Here is a 27,560-nt window from a genome sequence, read left to right on the forward strand (position 1 = left end):
GCCCACTTTTAAGCCTTGCTGTCAGTCCTGTTTCAAACCTACACATCAATTTAATTAGGATGGTTGTGTAGTTTCAACAATGAGACAACACTTCTGCCCGAGCCCTTTTTTGCCCCTACAAAAAAGTAAATAATTGATTACATACAATAGCTGACTTTTCATTGTCAAAACCAGGTACTACATGTCAAAAACAATGCTCTTTAATATGTTTGCCATACCACTTTTTTTTCTTTTTTTTTAAAATCTAGGCATGGTATAGAAATTATGAATAGGAAACCTAAATTATCATTATTAAGTTCTCTTTGTCATCTTAATCCAGTCTCTCAGCTTTCCACAAATTCTTCATTTGAGTTTCTGGTTTCTGCCAGTCTTTGTAGTGTAGTGATTTCAATAAATAGCGACTATGGCTAACCAGAGATTTCTGCGCGCTCCTGTCACTTTAAAGGGAGCGCGCTCTCAGCATTTAAAGCTGTCAGATCCCTTGCGTCACTACTACACGCTTGTCGCGGGCATTAGTTGAGTTTACATTCAGGGCACGGAGTAAAAACGCTCAATACACACTCCAAACAGCCACACACGCGTTACAGGAAGACATAATAATGGCGTCTGTGAGTGTGGTGGGGCAGCACCCGGTTCCGCACAGGCTGGACTCGGAACCTCTGCTCTTCAAACTATCCGGCAGCAGGAAGAAAATCACCCTGCCGAGGAAGATGATGCTCAAGAGAAGCTCGGGGAGCGGCGGAGAATGCGGGTCGTTCACAACTGAAGGGGAATCGAGAACTCACCCCTTGTCTCCGGGAGCAGCGGGTGAAACGGCGGTGAGAGGAGGGTTGATGTCCGGTGAAGGATGCAGAGCTCCTGCCGCCCCTGCTGCGCCACGTAGCGCAGACCGGGACAGAGAGGAGGACAGCACGGACTGCGTCAGGCGCACCGCAGCCGGCGGGTCTCAAGAAAGTCTAACCGCGCACAGCAACAGCATCATCGACTGTGACTCAAACCGTAACACAGGTGGTCTGAGGGGGACTTCGCTCAAGAGGTCGGGCATCAATGCCATGCCAAGCAAAGCGGTTACGAATGGACACAAAGGAGTCCACCGGCACCGAGACGCGCCACACGGGAGACTGGACACCCGGAGCGGAGACAGCGGACATCAGAGCATCTCTTCCTGCGTGCCAGCACAAGGAGACAGCGGCAGTCTTCCTCTGGAGCGGCTTACACAGGGCAAGACTGGAGTCGTCAGGCTGGCCCGCACCGAGCCTTACCGCAGGGAGGCCTGGTCCATCTTTCCCCAGGGGGTGGACCCTCGGGTGAAAACAGAGAGGGGCGAAGGGCACCGGTTCGAGTCCAAGCCCTGTACGCAGGACTGGTGTGATGCCTGTAGCCGTCAGATAACTGCACAGGCACTCAAGTGTCAAAGTAAGTATAGCCCTCCAAATTATCCATTCGTCTGTCTTGAGAGTTTTTGTGTGCATGCCCAGTGGAAATAAGTGATTTTAGTTGACCATTGACACGGTTTCATATTCTGTGAATCCAAAACATGCCTGCCCTACACACTTCTTTCAGTTGATGGTTGTATTTATGTGCCCCTTTCAGATGATACAGAACAGGCTTTGTTGGTGTATGCAGGGGGTTTGACTTGTTGGCCTGTATCTTGTTATTGGTGATAACATTTGTATTTAATGAAGGGCACAAGTAGCCGGGTGCTATAATCTTCCATAATGGTGGCTGTGTGTTTGTACTAAAAAAAAAAAAAGTGTGCATGTGCCTTTGTGACTGAGCCAGAATGACAGGGAAGGACGTTTCCAAGCATTTTGCTCCATAGACACAACCGGAAACCTTCCATGGAAAGCCCATTATCTTGTCCTTTCAGCTTTGCCTCCCAGAGTTCTCACTCTGGGATTTTTGCAGCCTTGGCTCAAAGAGTGAGGGAAACATAGTAGAATTAACAGCAGTGCATTGGTGTAATACAGAAACAAAATAGAAATGTCTGTAAAGCTCTTACGTATATGTGAGTGTGTATGAACTCACGCATTGTAGATGTATTAGGGTGTGAGAACAAAGGAGGCGTACTACAGATCACAGACAGAGACACACAGACAGGCTGGAAGCAGCATGACTGTATATTTGAGTGCATATTAAAGGACATTTGAAACTTTTTAGATTTCTTTTGCCTGATATCTCTGGAGTCACATACCTGGCTGTACTGACTGTATTTAGTGTACTGCTGGGGGTGGCTCAGGCTCTGATGACACCACTCCTACCTGCACAGTTCTGGGAAGCAGAGAGTTTGGGCCAAGCCAATTTGACCTGGCAGTGTGGATATGTTTTTAATCTGGCTTGAGTAGGCCTATACATGTGTACACACAAACACACACACACACACACACACACACACACACACACACACACACACACAGCTTTTTGCTGGGAGCTCACCCTTAAGAGTTTTTGTGTGTGTAGTGGCTTTTCCGTGCACATACTGTACATGCATGCATGTTGTGTACGTGTGTGTAAATGTGTGTGTGAGTGCATGTGGCTGCTGACTTGGCATTGTGTCAGCAGCACTCTGTCACGGAGAGGCTGCGGCTTCAGAACAGTGTGTGAGATAAAGCCATTGAAGAGAGGAAAGAAGTGAGGGAATAAAGGGACGGATAAAGAACGGACAGGCTGAAAAAGAGGAACAGAGCCAAGGGGAAATGGAACAAGAAAGGGAAATACTGACAAGTAGTTGGAAACAGGGAAATACTGACAAGTAGTTGGAAACAGGGATGACCCAAAAAGTGGAATTAGTGAAAGAGGAAAAAGGGGAGAGATGGAGGGAGGCAGGGTGATAGGAATGAGGAGAGACGGAGAGCCAGAACAAGAGTGATGGGAAGGAAAGAGAGCCAATGCAAGTGAGGGATAGGGGAAAAGAGCAAGAGTTTGTCCAGCACTGCAGAGCGGTCTGATTTAGGGTGCTATCAGCAAGAGCTCAGTGGAGCGAGAGCCGAGATTACTGGAGCACTATTCCCACACACATACCCAGAGAAACACACAAGCACAGTCAAGAGTTTCTTTACAACCCAAGAACTTTTTTGTCTCCGCTAGTCTCTTCATGGATCAAGCTAATTAGCTCCAGTTTTATGCTGCCTGCAGCTGCCCTCTAGATCAAACTGTCTTTTCCTCTCCCTTTTCTCGGAAAACATCAGAGGTGTGTGCGGTATATACAGTCATGGGGGTCACCAGGGTATTTATGACAAGCAATACAAATTTAGGCATTTCAGGGTATTTTTGTGGGGAGAGACGCAACCAAAACTGCCAAAATAGAAACAGCACACACGCACACTCATGCACCCGTGCTCTTCTTTCAACTACACCCAGCAAATGACAGGGAGTGAGAGACGGAGGCCTTGCAACCATAAACAACCATCATTCTGTCTCTTTGTCTCGTTGTATGCCTCGCTCCCTCTGTTCTGTCTTTAATTTATCATGCTGCCTGTATCTGTGTTGGCTTTGTTGCATATGAAGCTTATAGAAACAGCTATGCAGCTCTTTCTCCCTTGGGACAGCTGAGTGCTCGCAGGGACTGTTGTGATGTGGCCTTGTCCTACAGTGGGATCTGTCAATCCAGCCAGAGCACCCAGTCTCATAGTCTGCTGCTCTGTTGTTGCATGATTATTCCTCCTGCTGGCTTTTGTCCGAGTTTGTGCTTTTTTTCCCTTTTATTGCTCCTTATAGGTACAGATGGGAGTTTATTTGGTGTGTCTGTGCTATACAGCAACCCCCACACTATACAGTGTATGCATAAATACACTACACACATAAAGATAAGAGTCATATGTGTTATCGGGCCCTAATAGAGCATACAGACCAACATGTCTGAAGAGTGACCTGTAGACATCTTTGAGCTGTGTCGACACTAGTCTGGCTTGTTAAGGGAGCTAAATCCACTCTCCTCTCATTGTCTCCCTTTTGTATCCAAAAGTCAAAAAACGAGGAAAGTACAATATAATACACAGGAAGAATGATTAATACTTTTATAAAGAAACACTGTACAAACGGTACAGAAAGGTCCGATGTATAACAGTTCTATACATCTGTACGGTATTTGGGTTGTATCCTGTCAGTGGTTGTTGTTGTTGTTTTTAGTGTTCTCGTGATTTGATTTGATTTGTCATCTCTCCATGTTTTGATGTCAGGGAAGGCAGGGGAGTGAGGGAGGGGAATGGCACTCTCCTTAATCCCAGCTCTGGATGTCTCCTGCCTGGGATTATGTCTCAGGATGGAGAGGTTGGGATTACAGACTGGCAGACAGAGTCAGCATCCGATTAATATTTAATTAAAGCTTTCAGGGAAACGTGCTGTCGTGGCACCAGTGCTCTGACACACACTGGGTTTGGTCCTGTCCTCAATCTCTGTCAAGCAATAAGACATGCACCTCTTACTGTATACTAGGGGTGGGACAAAATATCGATACGGCAATTTATCGTTGTCCTTCTTCGTGAGATACGCTGGCGCCAAATAGCTATATTTTAATTAATAAAATAAGCCGCTCAAAATAGATTTCCCTGCTTCCAGCGTCGCTCCTTCATGGCTCCCCGAGGCGGCGCTCAACACATGAATGAGGGAAAGTTGAACATAAATTAACTAGCCAAAGAGGTTTTTAATGGGATGGCGGACAGCAGTTTGAGGAAAATAAAAGATGCCCCAACCATGTCTAAATCCAAAGTCTGGACCCATAGTTGCTTTATAGTTCTGTCATTATTTACAGACTGAAAAACCTGCTGCAGAATTGTGCTGTTTTCTAACAGTTTGGACTTTGGCATTTTGTATTCATAGTTAGACCGATATCGTGATGTGTCATTATAGGATTGTCTAGCAACATATGGATTATCGCAGAATTGCTGTATTGTGATATTATTGGTATTGTGAGCCATGTATTGTGTATCATATCGCGGGGTACCCTGTAATTTCCCACCCAACTGACCCAAATAGCTGGATGCACTTTTCCAGATACCAAGGCCCCTGCTGGAGTCGGAGATGACAGAGAAACAACAGAACTGAAAAATCCTCCTGCTTCCCTGAAGTCACCGGTGTGGCAACCATTTTCCTTCCCCATGAGTTATTTAAACAATCAATGAACGCCCTAAATGCATTCAGGTGACCCCTCGTAAACTCATGCTGGGTTCAGGTGCACCTCTTAATGATGTTAGGATGCCTTAAAGAACAACGCCAGTCTCTTCCACATAGTGAGGCATACAGCTGATTAATTAAACACTGGTATCCGATCAGTAGGCCTACTTGCTATCGGCCGATACCCAGAGCCCAAGTATCGGGATCGGGACTGAAAAGGATGGTGCAGTGCATCCCTATTGAAAATGAAGATTATTTAAAAGGATACTCAAGAGAACCTCTTACACAATAATGATTGTTTTCATTATTGAATAAGCTAGTTTGTTTTCCAGTCTTTTTTGCAATTAATTGATTCATTAAAAAGCTATAAGATGTGATGATGTTGTGATGAACGTTAATAAAAACAAAATTCAGTTTACTCTGTCTGACCAAAACCCCACAGTTTGCATTTACACTGATATTAGTCTATATCGACGACGTTTCATTTACGGGATTGATCTGGTGCCGCCAGTTCGGCCGGATGTCCGTCATCTTACTCTTTCTTTGTGTTGGCATTCTAAACTCCGGTGGATTTAGGCGGACTAATGGTTAACTGCTCCTCAGATCTCTGCAGGGTTAATCCAGACAGCTAGCTAGACTATCTGTCCAATCTGAGTTTTCTGTTGCACGACTAAAACAACTTTTGAACGCTATTTTGCAGCAGCACCGTTGCTCCGTCCAGCGCTTAGCGCCGCCCAAGACGATTGTGATTGGCTTAAAGACATGCCAATAAACCAGAGCACGTTTTTCTCCCATCCCGGAATGCTGTGTGGACTAGCCAGACCCTCCTCCGCAGCGCTGTGGAGGAAGGTGAAGGCTGATATAAAACAGAAGAAAGCAGCATTTCTTTTGATAAATAATAGATTTTAATAGGTTATCAAAATGGTTGTCAATTCATTTTCTGTCTCACTTATAATTAATTAATCAACTAATGATTAAGTACTAAAGACATTCAATAACTAGGTACTCCAGAGATTGTTCAATGTGATCATGTTTGCATGGATTTGTACCCTTCTCACCCCAACTGTGTTTTTTGGATTGTTATTCGTCCTGCAAGTTAGCGTGTATTTGTATATCTCGGCCTCTGTGTCAGAGCACTGTACGAAGAGGTGAATGCTCCACAGATCAGCGCTCCTCCGCAAAGGTGATTTCACAACTAGAAAAAGCATTTGGGAACTATTTGTGTTTGCATATTTGCAAGCAGAGAGATCGTTGTTGTTACAGTGCATCTACAACAGCAGATGCGGGGTTGTGGGCTGGTCACTGCAGAGACAGGGAGGGATAGGCTACTCACTTTGACACATGGCTGCCAGGAAGCCCAACAAGCACAAACACACACACACGCACACATTTGCCACAGGCCTTCACAGTAACCCTCCCAGTGTATTCTTTATGTCCCATGGCATTCATCCCTCTAGAGAGTGTACCTTTTCTTAATTTACCTCTTCCCCTAGTCTACACAATATAGACCTTGTCTTAGGAATACTTCCAGCCGTTTCCCATTTGGTCCTCTCAAAGCTCCTTCACAGTTGAAGACAAAACATAGGAGGAAGGTTGTGTTAAATGGCTCATAACCTTCTCCGGGCATACCACTGCTGCCGCTCTGCCAGACGTGCGATGGATATAGTTTTAACAAGACTTCAGCCAAAACATTCCTTCAGAGCTCATATGTCTTAAGTTGAAAACAAACAGAATCTTAATACAAGGCTGCATTGAATGTTGAAGAAAAGCTATTGAACACATGTTCATCAAATTACTACATCACACTTATTTTATTCAGTATCAGCAAAGTGTTTTGTTCAGTTTCTTAGAAACAAACCGTATACATGGAAAGAGTCTTCGTCCAGTCGCCCACTGCTCAGCATTATTTGACTTTGATAAAAAAAAAAAAAGAAGAAAAAAGTGGCAAAATAGGGCATGCAGATACAGGTTTTGTTTTCGCAGAAAGACCTGCATAGTGTTTTGGGCTCTCCTCCCTGTGCATTGCTGCTCAGCTGTATATATGGCAGAAGAGTGGGGCTTTTAAACCAGGCTATATTTAGGTCGCCCTTGGTGAACAGTGATAGGAGGACTGCAGAGGAAGAGGTGGTTAGGGCAGAAAGGACAAAGACTTTCTTGAGCACATTTAATGTGAGCAATTTAGGGACTTTGGATTTTTTTTTAAACACAAAACAAAGTCATATTCGGTTCTGCAGTAAAAGAAATGGTGACATCAGAGCATAACCTTCTTATGCCATTGCTCGTGATTATGTCATATTGACTGAGTAAAACTGCGGAGCACATCCTGTTCCTCCAAACTCTTCAATTTTAGAAGTAGGGCAGGAGAAGTCCGAGGAGCTCTCTCTCTCTTTTATCTTTCACAGTGCATATTAATAACCAACGGACTGCGCATCACCTCAACCCACACATTGGAGCACCCATTAACACTCACTTGAGGTGATGCTTCTTACTGACAAGATATGTCACTGTTGTGGGGTTAGACAGGATGGCTGACTCACTTCCCCTCAACCAGCGCTGTGGAGTTATACACCAAGGAGAAGGAAAAGGGGGAGACGAGAGGAGGCAGTGTCGGTAACTACCTCTGCAGTGGTCTTTCTGTTCTATTATATGGAGATCCCACCCTGTTCTCTACTACTGAATGAAGTGTGTACCACTGAGGGAATGGAAAGGAGAATGGCTCCTGTTGCAGGAAAGAGAGGAGAGAGAGAGGAATAGAGATCACAGGATTGTGTGGGGGTCTCTGTCTCTTTAAGCTGGCTGTTTGTTACTGCAGAGTGTGTGGGTGCTGCAGTAGAGACGGCGAGAGAGGGAGAGAGAAAGAGGGGAGAGAGGAAGAGAGAGCATTGATAATAGATAGACGTTAGAGAGGAACAAGTAGTACGGCAGCGATTCAGGGCTCATGTCTGCACGCTAAGTTGTGACGAAGACCGGGCAGGTGCAGAACCAGAGGAGAAAAGTGTGAGGCAAGTAGGGAGGTGAGAGCATTAGGGAGCGTGTTAGGAGTACAGGTGGAGGGGTGGCAGAGCGAGTGGAGAGGGGGCTGTTTATTCGGAGCGTGGCACCGGTGGCAGAGTGGCTGCGCTGGGATGGCAGAGGGGGGAACTGGGGGGGCTGGCGCTGGGGCAGTCCTCAGAGGGACAGGGGCAGCCGGGGGCAGGACAGGACAACCAGCGATGGTTACGCGCACAGGACGGTGCCTGCCGGATGGCGCCACCATGCTCCATCCATGGCACAGATAGCACCTGTCATCCCGGGGCAGGAGGACGCAAGAAGGGGAGCAGAGGAGGGGGTCTGGTCAGGGGGAGTTGAAGGTGTCGGGGTGGGCAGAACGTTACTCGGCCAGGTGTCTCTGCGTCTGGATGAGGTCAGGGGTGATTCAGAAGGGGAGGTTGGCAGCGCCTGCTTTGGACAGGTCTCACGCCGGCTGGGGCGGCTGCTGAAGAGGCTGCCTAAGTCTCGCTCCTGGAGTGACAGCCTGCGGATCCTTCGACGATCATCCTCTAACGGATCTCTGCTCCCCACCTCAGGTATGGAGAGGAGAGTGTGAATTGAGACTTAGAAGTTGTACATTGAATCCAAATCAGTTTGTTGGTGATAGGGGTCAGTAAAGCAAAGGATGATGAGTATGCAGGTTGTGCCGGGCTGGCCGCAAAGACCGGCTGTGGGCCAAAATATTTGGGTATTGTGTGAATCAGTCTGTCTATCTGAACTGCAATGCCCTCAAGCCCTGTTACTCTTTGTCTCTCTGTCTATTGACAGATCTATCCCACTCGCTTTTGTGTAAGAGTACATAATGTCCGTGTGTGTGTGTGTGTGTGTGTGTGTGTGTGTGTGTGTGTGTGTATGTGTAAGATTGTGTGTTAACAGTGAGGACACAGGCCGCAGCAGACTAGTCCAGTAAACGGGTCAGATGATAGTAGTACGATCTACAGATTATTCTTGCTCCAGACACACACACACACACACACACACACACACACACACACACACACACACACACACACAAACAGAAATCATACACAATTCCAATCTGTCAAGAAAATCCTACGTAAATGGATTACATATTGACTTTCATATTTGTAGCAGAAATTTGAGATAAGGATGAGCCTGCTGGAGGCTGCAAGGTATCGATTTTTCCCATGTTTTCGCCAAATACAGGACTGGCTAATGCATTTTTTTTTTGGGGTGGGGTGGGGTGGGGTGTTGATGAATACAAAATGTGGCTGGGGTATAAAGTGACAGGGAGCAAAAGTGTGTGTGTGTGTGTGTGTGTGTGTGTGTGTGTGTGTGTGTGTGTGTGTGTGTGTGTGTGTGTGTGTGTGTGTGTGTGTGTGTGTGTGTGTGTGTGTGTGTGTGTGTGTGTGTGTGTGCGTCCTCCTGTGTAAGCCTGATAAGACCCTGACCAAACATGACTCAGGGAGCTGCTCATCAAGAGCTCACCTCTCCACCTGAGTGACGTCATGCTGCAGCCTCAAAAGCTTCAGAGACAGCATCAACAGCCCGAGCCACCGCAGACAGATAATGGATATTTTTAGATGGTGTTCCCTCTAAGGAAACCTAGTTAATCCTTAACTGGCCCAAACCAGAATCCTCACTTCCTCTTCTATTGCTTCTTCTATCTATTATTACAGTAACGTCCGTCTAAGTCATAATCTTGGATGATGCTGTTTGGAAAATTCTCAAATTCTCTAAACTGCTAAAAAAAAAATACAATAACTTGGTGACTGTAGTCTCATTTGGAGAGGATAAGGGTTGGATGTGTTATTTACACAACTATGGCTTTCTTTCAAAAGATGCTTTTGACAGTTCTTGCCACTATGGCTGGACAGTATTTCAGTATGAGTGTATATAAAGTGTCCGGGAATTGTATTGTATTGACATGATCATATTGTGTTATTGTTGTACAAAAAAACAAATTAAAGGGGCGCTCCACCGCTTTTACACTTTAAAATCAGTTTCCTCTGTGGCTCTGAGAAAATAGCCCTGATGATGCCATTATCTCGACTTGGGCTTGGAGACTATCAACTTGGAACTTTACTCATACTAACTTTTAGAACTTGACTCATAGGGACTAAAAGTCAGAATATCTCAGCCTCTGCTTCTTTGACAATCTTGAGTTTGTAAGTTGGGATTCCCCAACTTCATTGAGGTGGAATAAAAAAAGAAATCGCTGGAATACCCCTTTAATTCAAGCAACTATTTGACAGTAGAAAACATTTTACTGCACTGAACATTAATGTGATTGAGCTTAAAATTTCATTCTTGACCTTGGAAATAGTACTAATAAGTATAGAAAAAATGAATTCCTAACTCAACACTTGATTTCTGGAGCTTTCAGCAACATTGTGTGGCCTTCGTCAGCTGTTGGAGTTCGCTGAGTTGTTGTAGTGAAGATGTTGTGAAGTATGGAACTAAGTATCTCGATGGCAACTGAGCTAATTCAATCTGCTGATGAAGGCCTCGAGATGTGCCTGAAAGCTCTGGAAAAAGTCTACTAAATGTACCTACAACTGAGTAAAGACGGTTTGTCAAATCAATTTACTCTGTACTTTACATGTCATTTTGCCTACATTTTCTATATTATTATACGTTTATATCAATATCAGAAGTCTGCTATATGTCATGTAGTTACAAGACCCATATTGCTGTTCTTGGGTGAAATGTTTTTTTAGAATGTTCTCTTAAGCCGAAACAAAGCAACATGTTTTTATCGTACATTCTTTATTATCTTATTGATCCTAAAAAGTTTTCATAAGTAAAATTCTCTCAGCCATCAGAAGAGCATTTAACTTAAATTATAACATGAAATCTCTAAAACACACAAGCTCAGTAATGATGTGATCTTCCGCCACGGAAAAATTCTCAAAAAGCAAAAATATCCTTTTAGCATTCGGCTGCATCCATTTGCAGCTTGTAAGCCTTTAGGAAACAAAAAGAAAGAAAGCCTGGTTCTTCTCTTGTTGTTTGGTCGGGGAGCATCTTTAGCTTGACAGATGGGTAAATTAAGAGAGGTCGGAAGATAGAGAAGCTGCCACGATGGTGATAAAGAATGTCAGTATCAAATATGAAATTATTGTTTGTGCACAAATACACCCAGATGTCAAGAGGAACTAGGGCAGATTTTATTTAGGTTAGGAGAGATTTGTTTGCTCATGTCTGGTGGGTCAGCATATGGAGTGTGCATCCTGGAAGCTCACTGAGCTCGAGTGTGTTATAGTGAGAGAACAAAAGCATGATATTTAATTTTTTAAATGATGAACAATAGTATTAGTTCAGTAGCATGGTGTTTGTGTGTGAACCACACAGTGAGAGATCATGGATAACTGCTCCAAATGAGCTACGATGGGATCAGACTAGCTAAAGCCCCTCAAAGCTGCTCTTAATTCCTTCGTAAGACCTGCAGAGCTCCCTTTAGGTTCATTAGGGACCGTGTTAATATCCTCGCCCCTACGTTATAGCTAACTTACCCCTATTTAGCCCCTCCCTCCTCACACAGACAAAGAGCTAATACAATATGTCCCTCCCATTATCTCTATCTGGTGCCGTACAGACATCCTTCGTGACCTGAGAAACGCTGCTAATCTGTGTCTTCACCCTCCCCTGTCTCTCCCACACCCACTGTGTCCCACAAAAAACAACCGCCCACATCCCCTATCTTCTTTTTAGGAGTTAGAAGAGATGATGCAGGAACGAGAGAATGATGGGAGTGGACCGAGATTTTAGGAGACGGAAAAGAAAAAACATGACCATGGAAATCTTTCACTCAGCAGCCTCCACCAGGACAATCTTAATGTCTTCTTTTTAGAGCAGAATTGTCATTTTACACGTTGCAATCAAAGCTCCTACCTTCCCGTCTCCATTCGCAGTTATCGACCCAAGTGCAGCAGTGGAAGTTAACACAGCCACAACATATAGATCTTGACATGCTGTACATCCAAGCTCCCTCATCTCTTTCCGCTGCACTGATGGAGTTTCCTACCTCTCTTTTTTTTTCTCCTTCTCCATCTATCTGCATCATCGTCCAGCTCTGTCTGGAGGCAGTGTCATTTTAAAAGCAGTCAGACTGGAATGATGGCATGAGAGACAAAGAGGGAGTCTGAACATGCATCTCCTGCGGCGGAGGAGGCCAGTCTACCATGGCGACACACACACACACACACACACACACACACACACACACACACACACACACACACACACACACACACACACACACGCTCTAGACTCCACGGCTCTGTGCAGGACTAATAGAATCTGATGAGTGTTTATGGCTCAATTTCATTACAGTCATCTTTTGTGTCCTGTCCCCACATGCTGGTGCAAGTACACGTTCATGTGTGTTCATTGTGATCAAAGTGTCTACATTTTGTAATAGTGCTATTTAACCAGGAAATGCCTATCTGAGATGAAGTATCTTTTACTGGAGGAGCGTCTTCACAAAGACAGCTGCAGCATGTAGATGTTACAAAACATCATTCAGAATTATGATGATGAAACATGTAGAGATAAACCTGATGATAATAAAGCAATTAAAGTAAATAGTTCTGCAGTTTACCAGCCAAAATATTTTAAAGGCCTTTAAAATCAGAAATACTTTTGAAAGAGTTGAAGTTTTATATGTGACTGAAGCACTTTCTAATCAAAAGGGAGCAGAGTACACGGAGGCTCTTTTCCCCGGTTCAGTTAAGATGGAGGTAGGATGTCTGTGCATGTGCAGAATCCAATGACGGGACCTTTTTCTAACAAAACCTGTTGTGGCAATCCCCTAAGTGAACTTGAACACAACTTCTTCCAAAATCCAGCAGAGTGGAATCATTGTCGCTGTCTTTAAATTAAAGTAACTTCCTCATTTGATAGTCTGAGTAAACATGTACTTTCCACAAAATAGCAAAAAGGGAAACCCCTGCGAGTCCTAACATGGAATCCAGCAGGGAGTTTTGCCTCAGGCATTCAAACGACTGCCACAAAAAAAAGTGTCACACAAGAAAAATGCTCCTTTTTGCTGACTCTTGCTTTATCTTCATTCTTCTCCATCACGATTCTCTCTGATTATGTCTGTATCAGCCCGCCTACATAACCTTCAGAGCCCTCCTCCGTCACTGGATCGCTGCTGCAGTTTCTCAACCAGCTAATTAGCACTCACATACAGTATGCATGGTACAGCATCTCAAGAAGGTAAACATAATACTAGGCCTTTTCACACCCACACACCTGGTGTGCATACATACAAAAACAACGACTCACTTGAGTTTCTCATTTAGTCTTGAACCTCATACCTTTACTGTAACACCTATTCTAAATTAAACCTAATCCTATAACTTCATTTAGCTTTAATCCAAACTCTGGGGTTTGTTTAGGTCAAAAACAAAGTCTTACACATTTTCACAAGGATGTCAGCAAAAATATACACTACCCTTGTTGTCACAAAATCATCACTACCAATTTTTGTTTATTTATGTGTACATAGGTCAGTTTAGAATCAGGCAGCACAGTCCAAAATGCTGAAATGCTGATTTCCTTGAGTGTGAAAAACAAATTGTGTGTGTGTGACAGATACAGTATGTCTTAGCAGTGTGGGAATAATCTGGATCCTAGGTAAACCATGACTTGCTGACAGTGGTGTATCTTACTGTAGGTGTAGTGGAACAGGGAGCAATCTTTAAGCATTCCTTCCATTTTCCTCGCAGTTCGCCCAGCAGTAATTCCAGTCTTCTAAATCAAATATCGGGATAAAGACCAAGGGCAGGGTTTTCTTTAAATAACCACCACCCAACATACATTTTTTTAATATAAAAAATATTTTTACCATTAGCAGTTTTAAAAAGCAGGTGCTGTTTTTCTTTCTATCATGTGTGCGAATGAGGACACACATGCGTGCGCACAATACAAAAAAAATACATAATGAGTTTTAGTGTGTAACACTGAATGTAAACAACTTTGTTTGTTTACAAAAAAACTCAACATTGCATCTTAATATGCTAATTCGCTTCTTGTTGAGAGTTATAAAATACCACTCCAGTGTCTGTAAGGCTCCGGCAAATAAGAAGCTAAGACTGGAAGCAGCTAGCCTGGGTCAGAGCCATAGAGTCTTTCTCTATCACTCTGGCCTGGGTCTGTCCAAAGGTAACAAAATCAACCTACCAGCACCTCTAAATACTGATTTGTTAGTTGTTTTATGGGCATTGTAGGTGGATATTTTGTTATCTTTGGATAAAGCCAGGCTAGCTCTTTCCCCCTGATTTCAGTTTTTGTGCTAAGCTAAGTTAGCCGGCTGGTGGCAGCTTCATGTACAGACATGAGAATGGTAATCAATATTTATTTTAAGTATGGTTGAATTCAAGTAGAGGCACAGTCAGTAATACAGAGTGAGGGTGGATGGAGTAAATGAAGGAAAGCAGTACAGGAAAGGAGTTTCTCTCTTCCTTTCCCCTGCGTGTTTCCCTTCTTTCTCACTTGCAATGACCTCTAAACTGTCATGAGCAGCGCATCGCTTATCTGAACTCTACTCTTTCCTCAACACATCCCTCCTGTCAGCGAGACATTGCAGCCTGTCCCTGTTACGCTGTCTCTCTGCCAACCTGTCTCTGTCACACACACATACTTACATCTATCTCCCTCTCTTAATGCACTTAATGACCTCTAAATTGTCAAGAGAAAAGGATCCTCTAACTGAACTTTCCTCTTTACTAGACATATCCCTGCTGTCAGTAAACTATGTCCTGTCTCCCTTTGCCCTCTCCTCCTTGGTCCCTGCTTCAATAATCATGCCTACTATTTCAAATATATTGCAAAATATATAAATATTTTCAAATACCTGCAATTCTAGGCATTAACGTAATTGGTAATTAATCTGAGGTTTACAGCGAAAAACCCTCTACACTCAGCGTTCTGTCGATGACCTTATGTAAGTAGAGCTCTTCTCTTTCTACACTGGTCATCAAGAAGCATGTTGCTATGGTTACGGTGATGATGCTGAGTGTGAGAGACACAGTGGGATACAGAAAGAGCCACTGATATCAATAGACAGAAAAACAACCAGGCTGAGCTCAGCTCGCTCAGCCAGCACTGACTGTAGCAACAAAGAGCTTTATTAGAAAACAATGTGTTGTTTTAAAGCAAAAATTGAAGCATTAGTTTTATTAGTTCTGTATTTATCTGCCTGCGTAGTAGGGCTGCTCGATTATGGGAAAAAATATAATCACGATTATTTCGGTCAATATTGAAATCACGATAATTTAACACGATTACTTGTTGACTTCTGGTTGATGTTGCAATTATTGAACTTAAAAAACAGTGGAAAAAGTTAAATAAAACAGTAAAAAAAAACACACACACACATACAACTGTGAACTTTGCCTTAATACTTTTCCTATTGAAACTTTTTTTTCATTCAGAACACAAGAGAAAATAAGAGTTTACTCGCAAAACGTAATGAGCTAAATAATTGTTTCTCGATTATTCTGTTTTTGTGATCATTGGGAGCCGAATTCATAATCACGATTACATTTCGATTAATTGCACGGCCCTACTGAGTAGCCTTCCGTACAGTGTTTTATTTAAAGCTACATTGTGTAAGAATTTCTCCCATCCAGCGGTCAAATTGTACGACAACCAACTGAATATTACTTTCTAGCCCCTCCCATTCCGATCTAGTTTTAACTCCTACGGTGGCCGAACCCGAAATTAGCTCTTAGTATCACCACCGTTTACACGCAGCTGTTCTAGCCACTCCAATATTAACTTTGTTCTTGTTGCTTTGCCTGTCGCGTTGGCGTCAGGCCCATTTACTGTGTGTCATTTCCCCTCTCTCTCCCCCCTTTCATATCTAAGATGTCCTTTCAAATAAAGGCCTAAAATGCCAAAAAATAATCTTAAAAAAAGAAACGTAGCTTTCCTGCTGTAAAACAACAAAAAAGGATCTGATCTCTGGTCATGCAGTTTTATAATCTCTCTTTTCTTTAGCATTGATTATCTCCGCAACAGAAGAGCAGTTAGATGTGAGGCTATGCGTCTCAGTGGAAAAGCCTCTGGCCACAATAAAGTCTGCGAGACATAAATAAGCCGAGGCTGTCATATGTGGGACCAACTAAAAATTAAAGAACAGTGGACTATTTTGGGAAGTTTTGGGGGAAGTTCCTAAATCTATTCTGTTCTTGCTGAGCAGTAAAATTGGAGTTGACCATAGAAGGGCTGCTATACTGGTACAGTTGGTTGGCTTTGAATGTGTAAAAGGAAATTATTTATAAGCATGTATTTGTTTCCCTTATGTTCTTTGCTGGACCTTGTGCATTATGTTCATTATAAATTGTGTAATGCATCTGCTCCAGAAGACAGTTGTACATAGCAAAGTATTTCCTGCCATCTGATGGTTAAATGGGATGTATGGTAGTGGATCTTTTAAGGTGTAATTAGTAGGTTAAGATGTGAGATTTCAATAGGTTATTGCTGGGCACATTTGACATGTTATAACATTAAGTCTTTTGCTGATAAATACTCTCACTGCAGTCTGGTACCTTGTGGTGTCTGTCTGGCATTAGCCACTAGATGGAGCAAATTCTCTGTAAATGGAGCGTTTGAATGACTGTACCTGTTTGATTCAATCTTCATCTGAAACTCACACACTTACAGGTGTGTATGATCAGCATCATACTCTGACGTGACAGACCACAGAGGAGTATAGTTCACAGGGTTAGATCAATGGGTTACACTTTACTTGAAGGTATCTACATAAGAGTGACATGACACTGTCATGAACATGTCTTAAACATTATAAACAAGTCATAAACGTTTATGACGTAACGCGTCTGTCATCAAGTGTCATTCGGTTTTTGTCATGGGTTAGGGTTAGTGTTACGGTTAGGGTTAGTGTTACGGTTAGGGTTCATGTGTCATGACAGTGCCATGTGTTCATGACAGTGTCATGTCACTCTTATGTAGATACCTTCAAGTAAAGTGTTACCGATCAATGTTTGATGGTGATTTATTCACTGCTTCTCAGCGATTGGTTCTACTGTATGTGCTCTTGTCTCTGATTAGTGTGTGTGTGTGTGTGTGTGTGTTTTTATGTTTTCATCAGACTGTAGCTACACCTGTCACCTGGAGTGTGAGAGCCAGGTCCAGCTGGACTGCAACCGGAAGGACAGAGAGCCCGAAGAAACTCAATCTCCCAGAAGACTCTCCTCGTTCGCAGCCCCTCAGCACAAGGTGAGCATTTCAAATACAAAAAACAAAATGTAGCCAGTAGAAATTTTTTTTTTTAAAGGGTGCAGAGAACTATTTGTGGCATTTTTAGGGCCACAGCCAACGAGCAAACATTTATCTAAAATGTAGTATGTTGAACTCTGTGTGTGTGTGTATGGTGCAGAGGTGTACATGAGTCACATTTGGGTGATGACTGGGTTCATTCTGCAGCAGCTCTCTAAGCCTACACTCTTACATAACCATCCTCCTCTTTCACAACATGCTTTCCCTCCTCCTCCTCAGTTGTCTACTTATGAATTTATATATGCGCTCATTTGCTTTTTTTTGGTGACAGAATGTTCCCAGGACAGAATGTCCTCCGTCACATAAGCATCTGATATGCCTCCCTCTCTCCTTCACCTGCTCTGTTGCTCTTATGGCCTCGCTCATCCTCCTCTTGGAGTCTCTTTTCATCTCTCCTATCCTGTAGTAGGTTTGATTTATTCAATCAATCAGTGGTGGACTCTGATGTCCTCACTTCCTCAGCTTCTCTTATTTGATTGCAAACTAGTTAGGTTAATCACTGTTCTCTGCAGGGACCTCCATTTTGGCATTGCTGTGTTAGCCCAACCTATTCTCAGATGCTATGTATGCTAGTGGAATATATTTAGACATCCACTATTTCAAATGTTAAACTCAAAATCTATCATTTCAACTTTCATACTCTTGTACTGTATGAGCCACAGCATACAATTATGTAACATGTATCCTCAAAATAGTGCTTCACTCACTCTTTGTGTAATCACATGCATGTGTGTGTGTGTGTATACAGGAACCTGAGAGAGCGGGAGCATGCATGCTGCTCTTGGCATCCCAGCCTCAGTCACCCACGCAATGTGGTCCAAACACACACTCCCACACATTACATGCACGAGAGATATCTGGATAACCCCACAGGCCTGCAGCAGAATGTTTGCAGCTACTCTATGTCTAGGGGGCAGATAACGCAAAATTAGCCCCCTTGGTAGTGTGCCAGGTGAGCATGAACAAATACAATCATTCTACCCCATAACACGTTGATGTGAATAGAGAGAATTAGAGCGAGCATGAGGGGGATACATTAAGTACATTGTACCAAATGTCTTTTACCAGCAGAAAATGCTGAAACTACATCCCAAAACACGCTTATTTCTTTCAATATTTCACATCTAGTGCAACAAAATTATGACCGTGTAGTTAAAGATAATAAGCTAAAAGTCAGAATTAAGTGAGCATTGATGATGTCTGTCTTGGAAGTATGTGAACTCTGTGTCCAAGGCCTGTCCCTCTCCACACTCTTGTTTGGTTCATAGAGTACACGAGTATTACAGACAAGAGGAGATATGACAGTTAATTTCCTGCAGTCTTCTTTCTCCCCTTTTGCTCTGTTTTATAGCTGCAGCTGTTTTATGTGTGTGTGTGTGTGTGTGTGTGTGTGTGTGTGTGTGTGTGTGTGTGTGTGTGTGTGTGTGTGTGTGTGTGTGTGTGTGTGTGTGTGTGTGTGTTTTATTTCCCCTCTGTCTTTGCAGTCTCTTATTGTCTGTGCATCAGCAGAAATTGATCCCCTTTTACCCACTGTAAGCACATACACTGCTGCAGTCACATACATGCAGCACACTTGGAGCCAGCAGATTGTTAGTGTGTGTGTGTGTGTGTGTGTCCCACCCCCTGCACGCTGCCTTCTCCCTTAGTGATTACATTGATGGAAGCGAGGAGCAGAGCCGCAGGTAATCAGTCTTCGGCTGACTCAAACCTGACAGAAAGACACCCGATGAAAGGGTGACACACTGACCATTTATGCTGCAGCTCTCCAGTACCATATAGGTTTACATATAATCATGCCTGAGTAGATTTTAAAATCATACTACACACAAAAACATGTGCGGACAGATGCACACATGCGGCATCAATCTCAGCAGTGGCAGGGGCATTAGTTGCTTTGTGACAAGGGGGGGTGGGGGGTCACTGCTGGAGTCAGAGGGCAGATTGCAGGGTCAGTGTTAGGTTAGAGGTCACCGTAATCTCCATCTCTCATCAATCTCAATCATTCATTATTTTCTTATTCTCACCTTAAGCACTGTGAGCCCTTCCCTCCACCAACAAACCAGCACTGGTAGTTAAGCAGCTGTGGAGGTTATGTTTTTATTGCTGGACTGTATTTGTCCCCCTGATTGGTTTGGGCGTCAAAACAATAGCCCTAATTATGGCATGTTCTAACATAAAAGCCACATGTTTACAATGGTTGTCATGGCTTCTAATAAACCGTTGCATCCTGCTGCAGAATGTCACTAGTAAAGCAGCCATCTTCCCCAGCCTCTCTGTTGCCTCGTCACTGCTGCTCTTACGTATGTAAAACAGGAGCTGTGAGGCTTTATATCTCTCACTCATCAGTGTTTCTCTTTCTACTTGCCCATGCCTCTCTCTCTCTCTCTCTCTCTCTCTCTCTCTCTCTCTCTCTCTCTCTTTGTAAGAGGAAGTGGCCATGCTCTGCAGAGTGCAGATGCTTGCAGGAAGAGAGAGAGAGAGGGTCGAGAGAGAAAGGGGAGGGTGCTTGCAGGCTGATAACGCACTCAACCACAGATGGTTGAGCAAGGCTGCAAGAGAGTGAGGGAGCAAAGACAGACAGAAAGAGAGAGATTAAGAAGAGGTAGGGAAAGCAGAGACTAGGAAAGCGAGAGAGGCTGAGTGGGAGGCATCCATCTCTCTGGTAGCATTGCCAAAGCAACAGCGAGAAGAGGAGAGAGGAGGTACAACAGGGTCTGTGAACGTCTTGTTGCTGAAGCCAAGAGATCTTCTGCTGCTGTTTACTCTGGACTCCAGGGACGGATCGATGCTCACATACATAAATGCCGGACTTGAATTGAACCGTTCTTTATTTTTTCGCAGTGGGTCCTTACAGAGGCACAGACACAGGAAAGCAGGATGTGGTATTGCATGCATGCCTTTATGAGCGTTGGTTTGCGGGTATAACAGGGGCTCTCAGGTGAGCAGGGTTAACTTGAAACCAACCTGTAAAGTGACTCCATGACACCAGCGCGTGCCTATATATATGTCTGTGTGTGTGTGTGTGTGTGTATGTGTGTGATGGTTACATACTGTGTATGAGTGTGTACATGTGTATGTTGAGCTGCAAATGGCCAGGTGCATATACTGTATGGTGTGTTTGTGACACCGGCGTCAGCACACACACACACACACACACACATACACACACACACGTCAGGAGGAAGTGACACGTCTGTGCTCACTCTCGGATTTCCTGGTCCCCTCTCTGGTGGCACGCAAAGCATTGAATCTGAGCCGAGTTCACCTGTCTTGCCCTCACAGGCGGGACTTAAACTCTTCTGGATGCATCATCAGAGGAACGCTGACTTTTCTGGATGAGTATAGGGCAGTTAGTAGCGTGTGGACTCTGATTGTGGCTAAGTCACATCAGCCCTGCATTTTCGAGATAAACCAGCACTTCCTCAAGCTGTCAACGTGCTGCTCTGGTGCTGCGCTGGTGCCGGAGGCCGTCTCTGGACCTCTTCATGACTGTCAATACAGTGCTGACCCCCTCCATGACAAACAGTAACAGCATGAGCAGCGGGTATTGCAGCCTGGATGAAGAGAGCGAAGACTTCACTTTCTTCACAGCCAAGACAACGTTCTTCCGCCAGCCCAAGCATGCAGCTAAGGTACAGAATCAGGGTAACGCTCACTCTGATAGATGAAACTGTAAAAACTGTAATTGAGTACTCAGATGGGTCAAATGGTGGGCGTTTTAGTAGGACTGGGAACCAAACTGCCATTTATATCAAAAACATGCTATTAGAAAGCAGAAGTATGGAGAGGAAGTGGTGGTGTTTGTGCATTCTCATGTAGACCTCTAGGTGTGTGAGAGTGTAGGAAGGGTTACTGTCATACATCTGGTGTGTTGCATTGATCTGATAGGTTGGCCTTGTTCATCAACCTTGATGCCTTTTTGGCAGCTCATTTTTCATGTGAGTGGCTAGCATAGATTTAGCATCACAGTCTGAAAACAGTGTTTGGAAAGTGAGAACGTGGGTCACAGAGTTAATGTGTTTGCTGTGTTTCAGCAGAGAGTTAATGATGTTAACCTACAGATTCCATAAAGGCTTCTTCTCTACTTTGCGTGGGAGAGGTTTCCGTAGAAACACAGCTGATACTTTAGCTCTAGAGTGTGTGTGTGTGTGTGTGTGTGTGTGTGTGTGTGTGTGTGTGTGGGGGGGGGAACTACTTCACTGTAGCAAACCATTATCCTAGTTACCATAGCAACTTGTGGTTCTTGTTGGCACACACTTCTGAGATTTGGTTTTGGTCTATTGTACATTCTATTACTTCATGCATAATTGGCAGATACTGTAACTCTGGTATATACAGTATTATTCACACTGCAGGGTGTTAGGTGCTGCTCGTTTGTTGTTGGGGCTTGTCCCAAGATGAACAGAAGGTGATTTAATTATTTTCTATAGGAAAAGAAAGAGTTAAAGAGTTAAAAAATATTGAAACTACACAGACATTTACATTTATGTAAAACATGCTCAGCCTTTGTCTTGCTGTCCTTGTCTTGGCAGTGCCTTTGGTGTCTGACTTGGAGAAGGTATAATCTCTGAATAATTGACCAGCTGTGTTGTCAGCGTGTGGACTTAGGGTTGCTGCCATGCTGAGACAGAAGGGTATTGGGGTTAGCTTGTCTGGGCTGCCGGCACAGAAGCTACCTGCTGATGGTGCCGTATTTCTTCTGCACTATGCAGCCAAAGAAAAATGGTTTGACATATAGTATAGCAGCACGGCTTTAGAACAGAGGAGGGAATTGTTCTTGAATTGCATCCTCTTGTAGAGCATTACAAGTAGCCATGCAGTAAAAGTGTGTTTTGTTACTGTGTTTGAATATGAAAAGGAGATAATGCAACGATCTGTGTGGCATCCTGTGAATAGAGAAATGATTACACATTTTGTGTATGAAGATGTTAAAATGTGTCACTGTGTTAAGTCATCATCCATGTATGTGTGCATTTATGTACACAGACACACAGGGAGATACTTACATTCATCAAAACAGTGGAAGGGGAGTTCATGTCCTCTTTTCTTTATGAATTAATTCCAGAGCTGAGCCTTTTGCTTCAGATTAGCCAGCCAGCTAGCTTTAATGTGCGTGCGTGCGTGCGTACACTGCACACATCTAGCAACGTTGGTAGGAAACTAAGTGTGTAGAGGTGGGCTTAATACAGTAGTTATTATAAAACTGTACGGTATTAAGTACAGTTTTAAAGTACTGGTACCTAATGAGTATTTCTATTTATTATTGCATGCTCTACTGGGTGAGCTAGAGGTCGCCCACACTCCACTATATTTTATCTTACTCCGTTGCAGTTTTTGAGGGAGTAGTTAGTTGCATCACAGATAAAGACTGTAAATACAAATCATATACTATAAACTTTAAAACATAATGCATAGCTTTATATTACAATACTATAAAAAGTAGTTAGTTTAGCAAACATCGAAATACTGCTGCTGAACACAGAAACTTTACTGTGTGTGAGAGCACATACTTGTATGTGTAAGTGTGTGTGTACTGCTGGGTGTTGGCACACAGCGGTCTCTGAGCTGTGAAATAGAATCGGCGTGTGTGTTCTCCTCGATAATTGACCCATTAAAAGTGTTGCGCTAACAGCGCGTGCGCATGTTTGTGAGTTGTCGTTGAATTCTGTCCACATTTTTTGTATTGTTAGTTTAGTTCTGACAGCGCTTGCCATGTCCTTAATCTTGGCCAGTTGTAATTGATCCTAGAGTCTAGTGTTACCTGAGTGTGACCTCATGATGTCCACACACACACACACACACACACACACACACACACACACACACACACACACACACACACACACACACACACACACGTGCAAAGTCAAGAGTAAGTTGAAGCTAACAAAAGGGTGGTCAGGTTAGACAGACAACCAGGTTTGGCACATGGTTTAATACTGACTATGTTGCAGCAACATTTCAAGCAGTCATATGACCTCTCTTGTCTGATCTCATCAGAGTAAGAACATCAAACACTTACTCATGTCAGCCTGAGGGGTGTGGGTATGTATCTGCATGGCATGTGTACATATGTGTGTGTGACCCTTATGTAACAGTCCTAGATATGTTACACACTTAAGCTGCTTCACATCTATCTGAATCACAGCATTAAACTGGATTAACTGGCTTGGACCTGTCACCTGTAATATTGTTGTTATCAGACAGTGACCAATCATTCTGAAGGAACACTTAGTGCCAGAAGCTAATGTTATCTGGGTAAAATTGACCTTTAGTTGTCATATTCTTTCGGAAAAGAGAACATACGTATTTGATCACTTGTGTCATCAGGTACATTGTTTGCCCGGACGCTCCATGCTTAGCACCGTGCATGTTGAGTGAAGATTAAGAATTTATGTACTAACGAGTTATAATTGTTGGGAATATATATATATTTCGAGGTGCTACAGTAGTAATCAAAATGTAGGTGTTTTCCTGATAACACAGTGCAGACTGTACAAGTCTGTTCGGTGTCACATCTCTCTCTCGGTTTCTGTTTCTGTGTCTTGCTGGTCATTGGCTCCCTTGTGACCTGGTCCAAGCGGGGCAATGTCGCAGGACTTTTTGGAACTCAGGGGCGGAAACTGCTCCATTGTCCTGCTCTATTGTCCCCTGACCACTCTCACTGGTATGCAGAAAGGGAGGGCAGGGCACCACCTCTGTTACATTTAGAAACTTGCATACAAACGCAGGAATTCCTGCAAGGTTCTTTTTACTTTGTTGCCTTAGACTAAGTCTAAGACTGAGTCAACTACTCCATACCCCTCAGATTATTTTCTTAACCCCAGATTTTGCCATACACACTTAATGTTTATGCACCAGAGTTTTATTAAATGTATGGATTTTGATTATACAGTATATTCATGACTCTCAGGAGATACAACCAGGGCTCTTAATATTGAAATGTGCTTGTGTCCTAATAAGGAGATTTCAATCGTTTAATTTGTGACATGCTTTGAACGTAATAGCATCAGCTGCTTTCACTGCTGTTTCACTTCAAAATGGACATTTACCATGATAGAAGGACCATCATTGCACAGACTAGAGGAGTTGCTGATGATGAGAGTGCAAGAGATAAAAGCAGCAACAAAAAGAACATACAATGTGGTTTGCCAAATCAAAGGTCCCCCTGTTCTCGCTGTTTCAATCCATCCAATCCACAAATGGACACACACACAGTTCTGTCCTGGCATCTAGCTCTAAACATCAGCCTTGGCATTTTGAATGTTATAATGTTACCACCTCTTTTTGCTGACCATCAGCCTGGAGGACCTAAGCTACACTTTGTGTTGTGTTGTGTTTGTGTGTGTGTAATTTATTACCACAAGGTGCATCAGTCTATGTGTGCACACACAGAGACACACTTGCACACTGCACCAGTGTTGAATGAAACTGTGACTTCATCACACAACCCAAGGACTCCCCTACAGAAATGATTTCTGCCCTGCATTTTCTCTCTCACAAACACACACTGTCTCTCCCTCTCTCTCTGCCCCAGAAAATGCAAACGAACAAGAGGAGGAAAACAATGCTATTGTAAGATAGAGAGGATGCAACCCACTGTACTATAAATAACCCAGTCAAACTCTGTGTTGCTAAGGCTGGTTCAGCAGCCACTCTTTCATCAATCCTTGCTCGCTTCTTTCACTGCATCCCCCTTTTCGCCCCCCCCCCACCACCCCCTGTTGTCCGTCTTTTCATCGCTTCTTCCCTCACTCTCTCTTTTTCTCATTCCTAGTCACAGAGGGAAATGAGTAAGAGTTAAAGGGAGGCAGCGCTGTCAATATTCTCGTGCTGTAATACTAAATGCGTGATTTGCTCCATTCACAACATTTCCTGTCCCCGTGTAGAGCTGTGGAGTTGTGTAGCCACGCTGAGGAGGAAGAGACAGTGTAGTGTCTATAAAAATCCCCCATCAGCTTCAGTCAGAGAAGCAGCTTTTCCTCCTGAGGTTGATAAAGATGGAGGATAGGAGAAGGAGCTGTTGTCACAAGTAGTGCAGGAACCAGCCTAGATTATGTTTAGTCTTGTTTTCAACCAACTATGACGCCTGATATTGCTGCAAGTCAGTCAGTCCACTTTTTTATTTTTGTTAAAGGTTTGCAGGGTGTAAGGGTTTCTTTTGATTCTGGTATATACAGATATCTTTTCATAAACTTAAGCAAAGCTTAAGTTTTTTACAGGACTTGTGGAGGAAGCAGCACCATCTTCTGGTTAAAATAAAATAAAACTACTACCAGATGTTTGAATACTTCTCTCTCTGCCTTACAGCAGAAAGAAGCAAAGGAAGAAGATGGAAGAGGAACAAAGGACCTGTCAGAAGAAGAGGTGCGGACAAGGATAGAAGAGTATAACGCTCAAGTCTCTGAAACTGGCATGAAACTGGTGAGTTTTGAACATGTGTTGTAGCTGGTGAATGTACTGTACTGTATAATGTCAAACTAACAATGAAACTAGATTTTTTTTTTTTTTAGAACTTCCTTAAATAGAAACAGAAAATTGAGCTGATACAGGATGTTAAAAAAGATGATCTATCTAATAAAGCGAGACGTATGTATGTATGTATGTATGTATGTATGTATGTATGTGTGTCCGTGTTTGGGGGCGTGTTTGGGGGGAAGGTAACCTGCACGTCACATGCAGTCGCCACATGCAGAACGCTTTAAGCTCCTGACACACCAACCCGATGGCCAACCGTTGGCAGAAAAGGCAGTCAGACTGACCAGTCGGCTCCCCGAGGTCCAAAAAGTGCCTCGGAACACACTGAAGCGACGCCGACTTGAGCGTACATTCGTAATAGGTCTCCATAACAGCAGGCAGCGCTAATCTAGTCTTGTCGCCCAAAAAATTAAAACCGGCAGCTGATTGGACGAACATGTCACGTGGGTCTGGCTGCTACCTTTTACATTGCATTACATTTTACTACATTTTACAACCGGCCATAATGGCGGCTTCGTTCAGAATACGATCTCATATTTTACGAAGATAGTTCACCGAAACGTGTTTCTGAAAACATTTTAAGCGAGAAATAGGCCATGCAGTTGCTGAATCTGTCTTCATTTCAGATCGACAAAGGTCAGTTTAAAAGATTTTCATCAGATTTTGAGAGGCGTTAGTCAGGCTCATCCTGCTTGTCATTTCCGGGTTAGCGCTCCACCAATCAGATTGGCCATTGAGTCCGACTGCCCGCCTTCCGATTCAACATGTCAAATCGGCCCAAATGAAGGCCGACGGCCCCTCCAATGGACGACGGCACGGAAAACACACCGAACAGTATATATATATATATATATATATATACACAAACAAACAAACAAACAAACAAACAAACAGTCCAGTTCTGGTGGTTGATTAACCCAGATAGGTGCTGATTAGCTCCCATAACGGGCCGGGTGGGTAGCACACTGCCATGAGTCCATGAGGCTACTGTCTGATTACTCCACAATTTCATTGTGGTATTTTGTGATTAAATTCTGAATCTGCCACATTCTCTGTCAGGTAAATACAGTAGTACAATGTCTTCCTCTGACGTAAAAGTAGGCTACACTGTAAGTCAGTAGTAGGCTATACAGTGGAGTTGCGTATTAAGTGGTTTGGGGTCCTTTTTTGGGGGTACAATTTGGTTTTGGAGAATTCTACAAGCAGCAATACCACAGGCCAAACAATCGGCCCGTTCCAAACAGGAACCTCATTTTCAACTAGTACTGTACTAGTATAAAAGAAAGAACAAAAGTAGTGTATCAGTGTGAAACAGATAAGAGGAGTGTGGTATTGATTAGACCCCCCCCCCCCCCCTCACTAAATGATGTGCAGTGAAGTGACCATTAAAGATGCATGGTTTCATCAAAAAAAAAAAAAAAAATGATTAGAAGAAACTAAAATGTTGTTTTTTAACTTGGAAATCGGCAAAGGTTACAGGGGTGGTTTCCACGTTGACTTTAAAGGAATAGTTTGACATTTTAGGAAATATGCTTATACTCTTTCTTGCCGAGTGTTAGATGAGAAGATCGATACCACTCTCATGTCTCATGCAGGTTAGCTTAGCTTAGCTTAGCTTAGCATAAAAACTGAAACAGGTGGAAACAGCTAGTCGGACTCTGTCTGAA

General features: G+C 43.4%; 1 protein-coding gene across 2 annotated transcripts in view; it reads left to right on the forward strand.

Annotated features, from left to right (window-relative positions):
* The first annotated feature begins 470 nt into the window (after positions 1 to 470).
* Positions 471 to 27,560, forward strand: part of rassf5 (Ras association domain family member 5) — a 30,575-nt gene continuing 3,485 nt past the window's right edge. Inside the window, exons 1-3 of one of the 2 annotated variants that reach the window (XM_078248204.1) lie at positions 471 to 1,416; positions 17,228 to 17,355; positions 25,726 to 25,839. In XM_078248204.1, coding sequence (XP_078104330.1) covers positions 600 to 1,416; positions 17,228 to 17,355; positions 25,726 to 25,839 — 1,059 coding nt within the window. In that variant the 5' untranslated portion in view covers positions 471 to 599. Of the gene's footprint in view, positions 1,417 to 17,227; positions 17,356 to 19,906; positions 21,048 to 25,725; positions 25,840 to 27,560 lie in introns of those variants that run through there. The other variant, XM_078248205.1, reaches the window with a different exon arrangement.

The sequence above is a fragment of the Sander vitreus genome, chromosome 4, assembly GCF_031162955.1.
Source record: "Sander vitreus isolate 19-12246 chromosome 4, sanVit1, whole genome shotgun sequence".
Taxonomy (NCBI): Eukaryota; Metazoa; Chordata; class Actinopteri; order Perciformes; family Percidae; genus Sander; species Sander vitreus.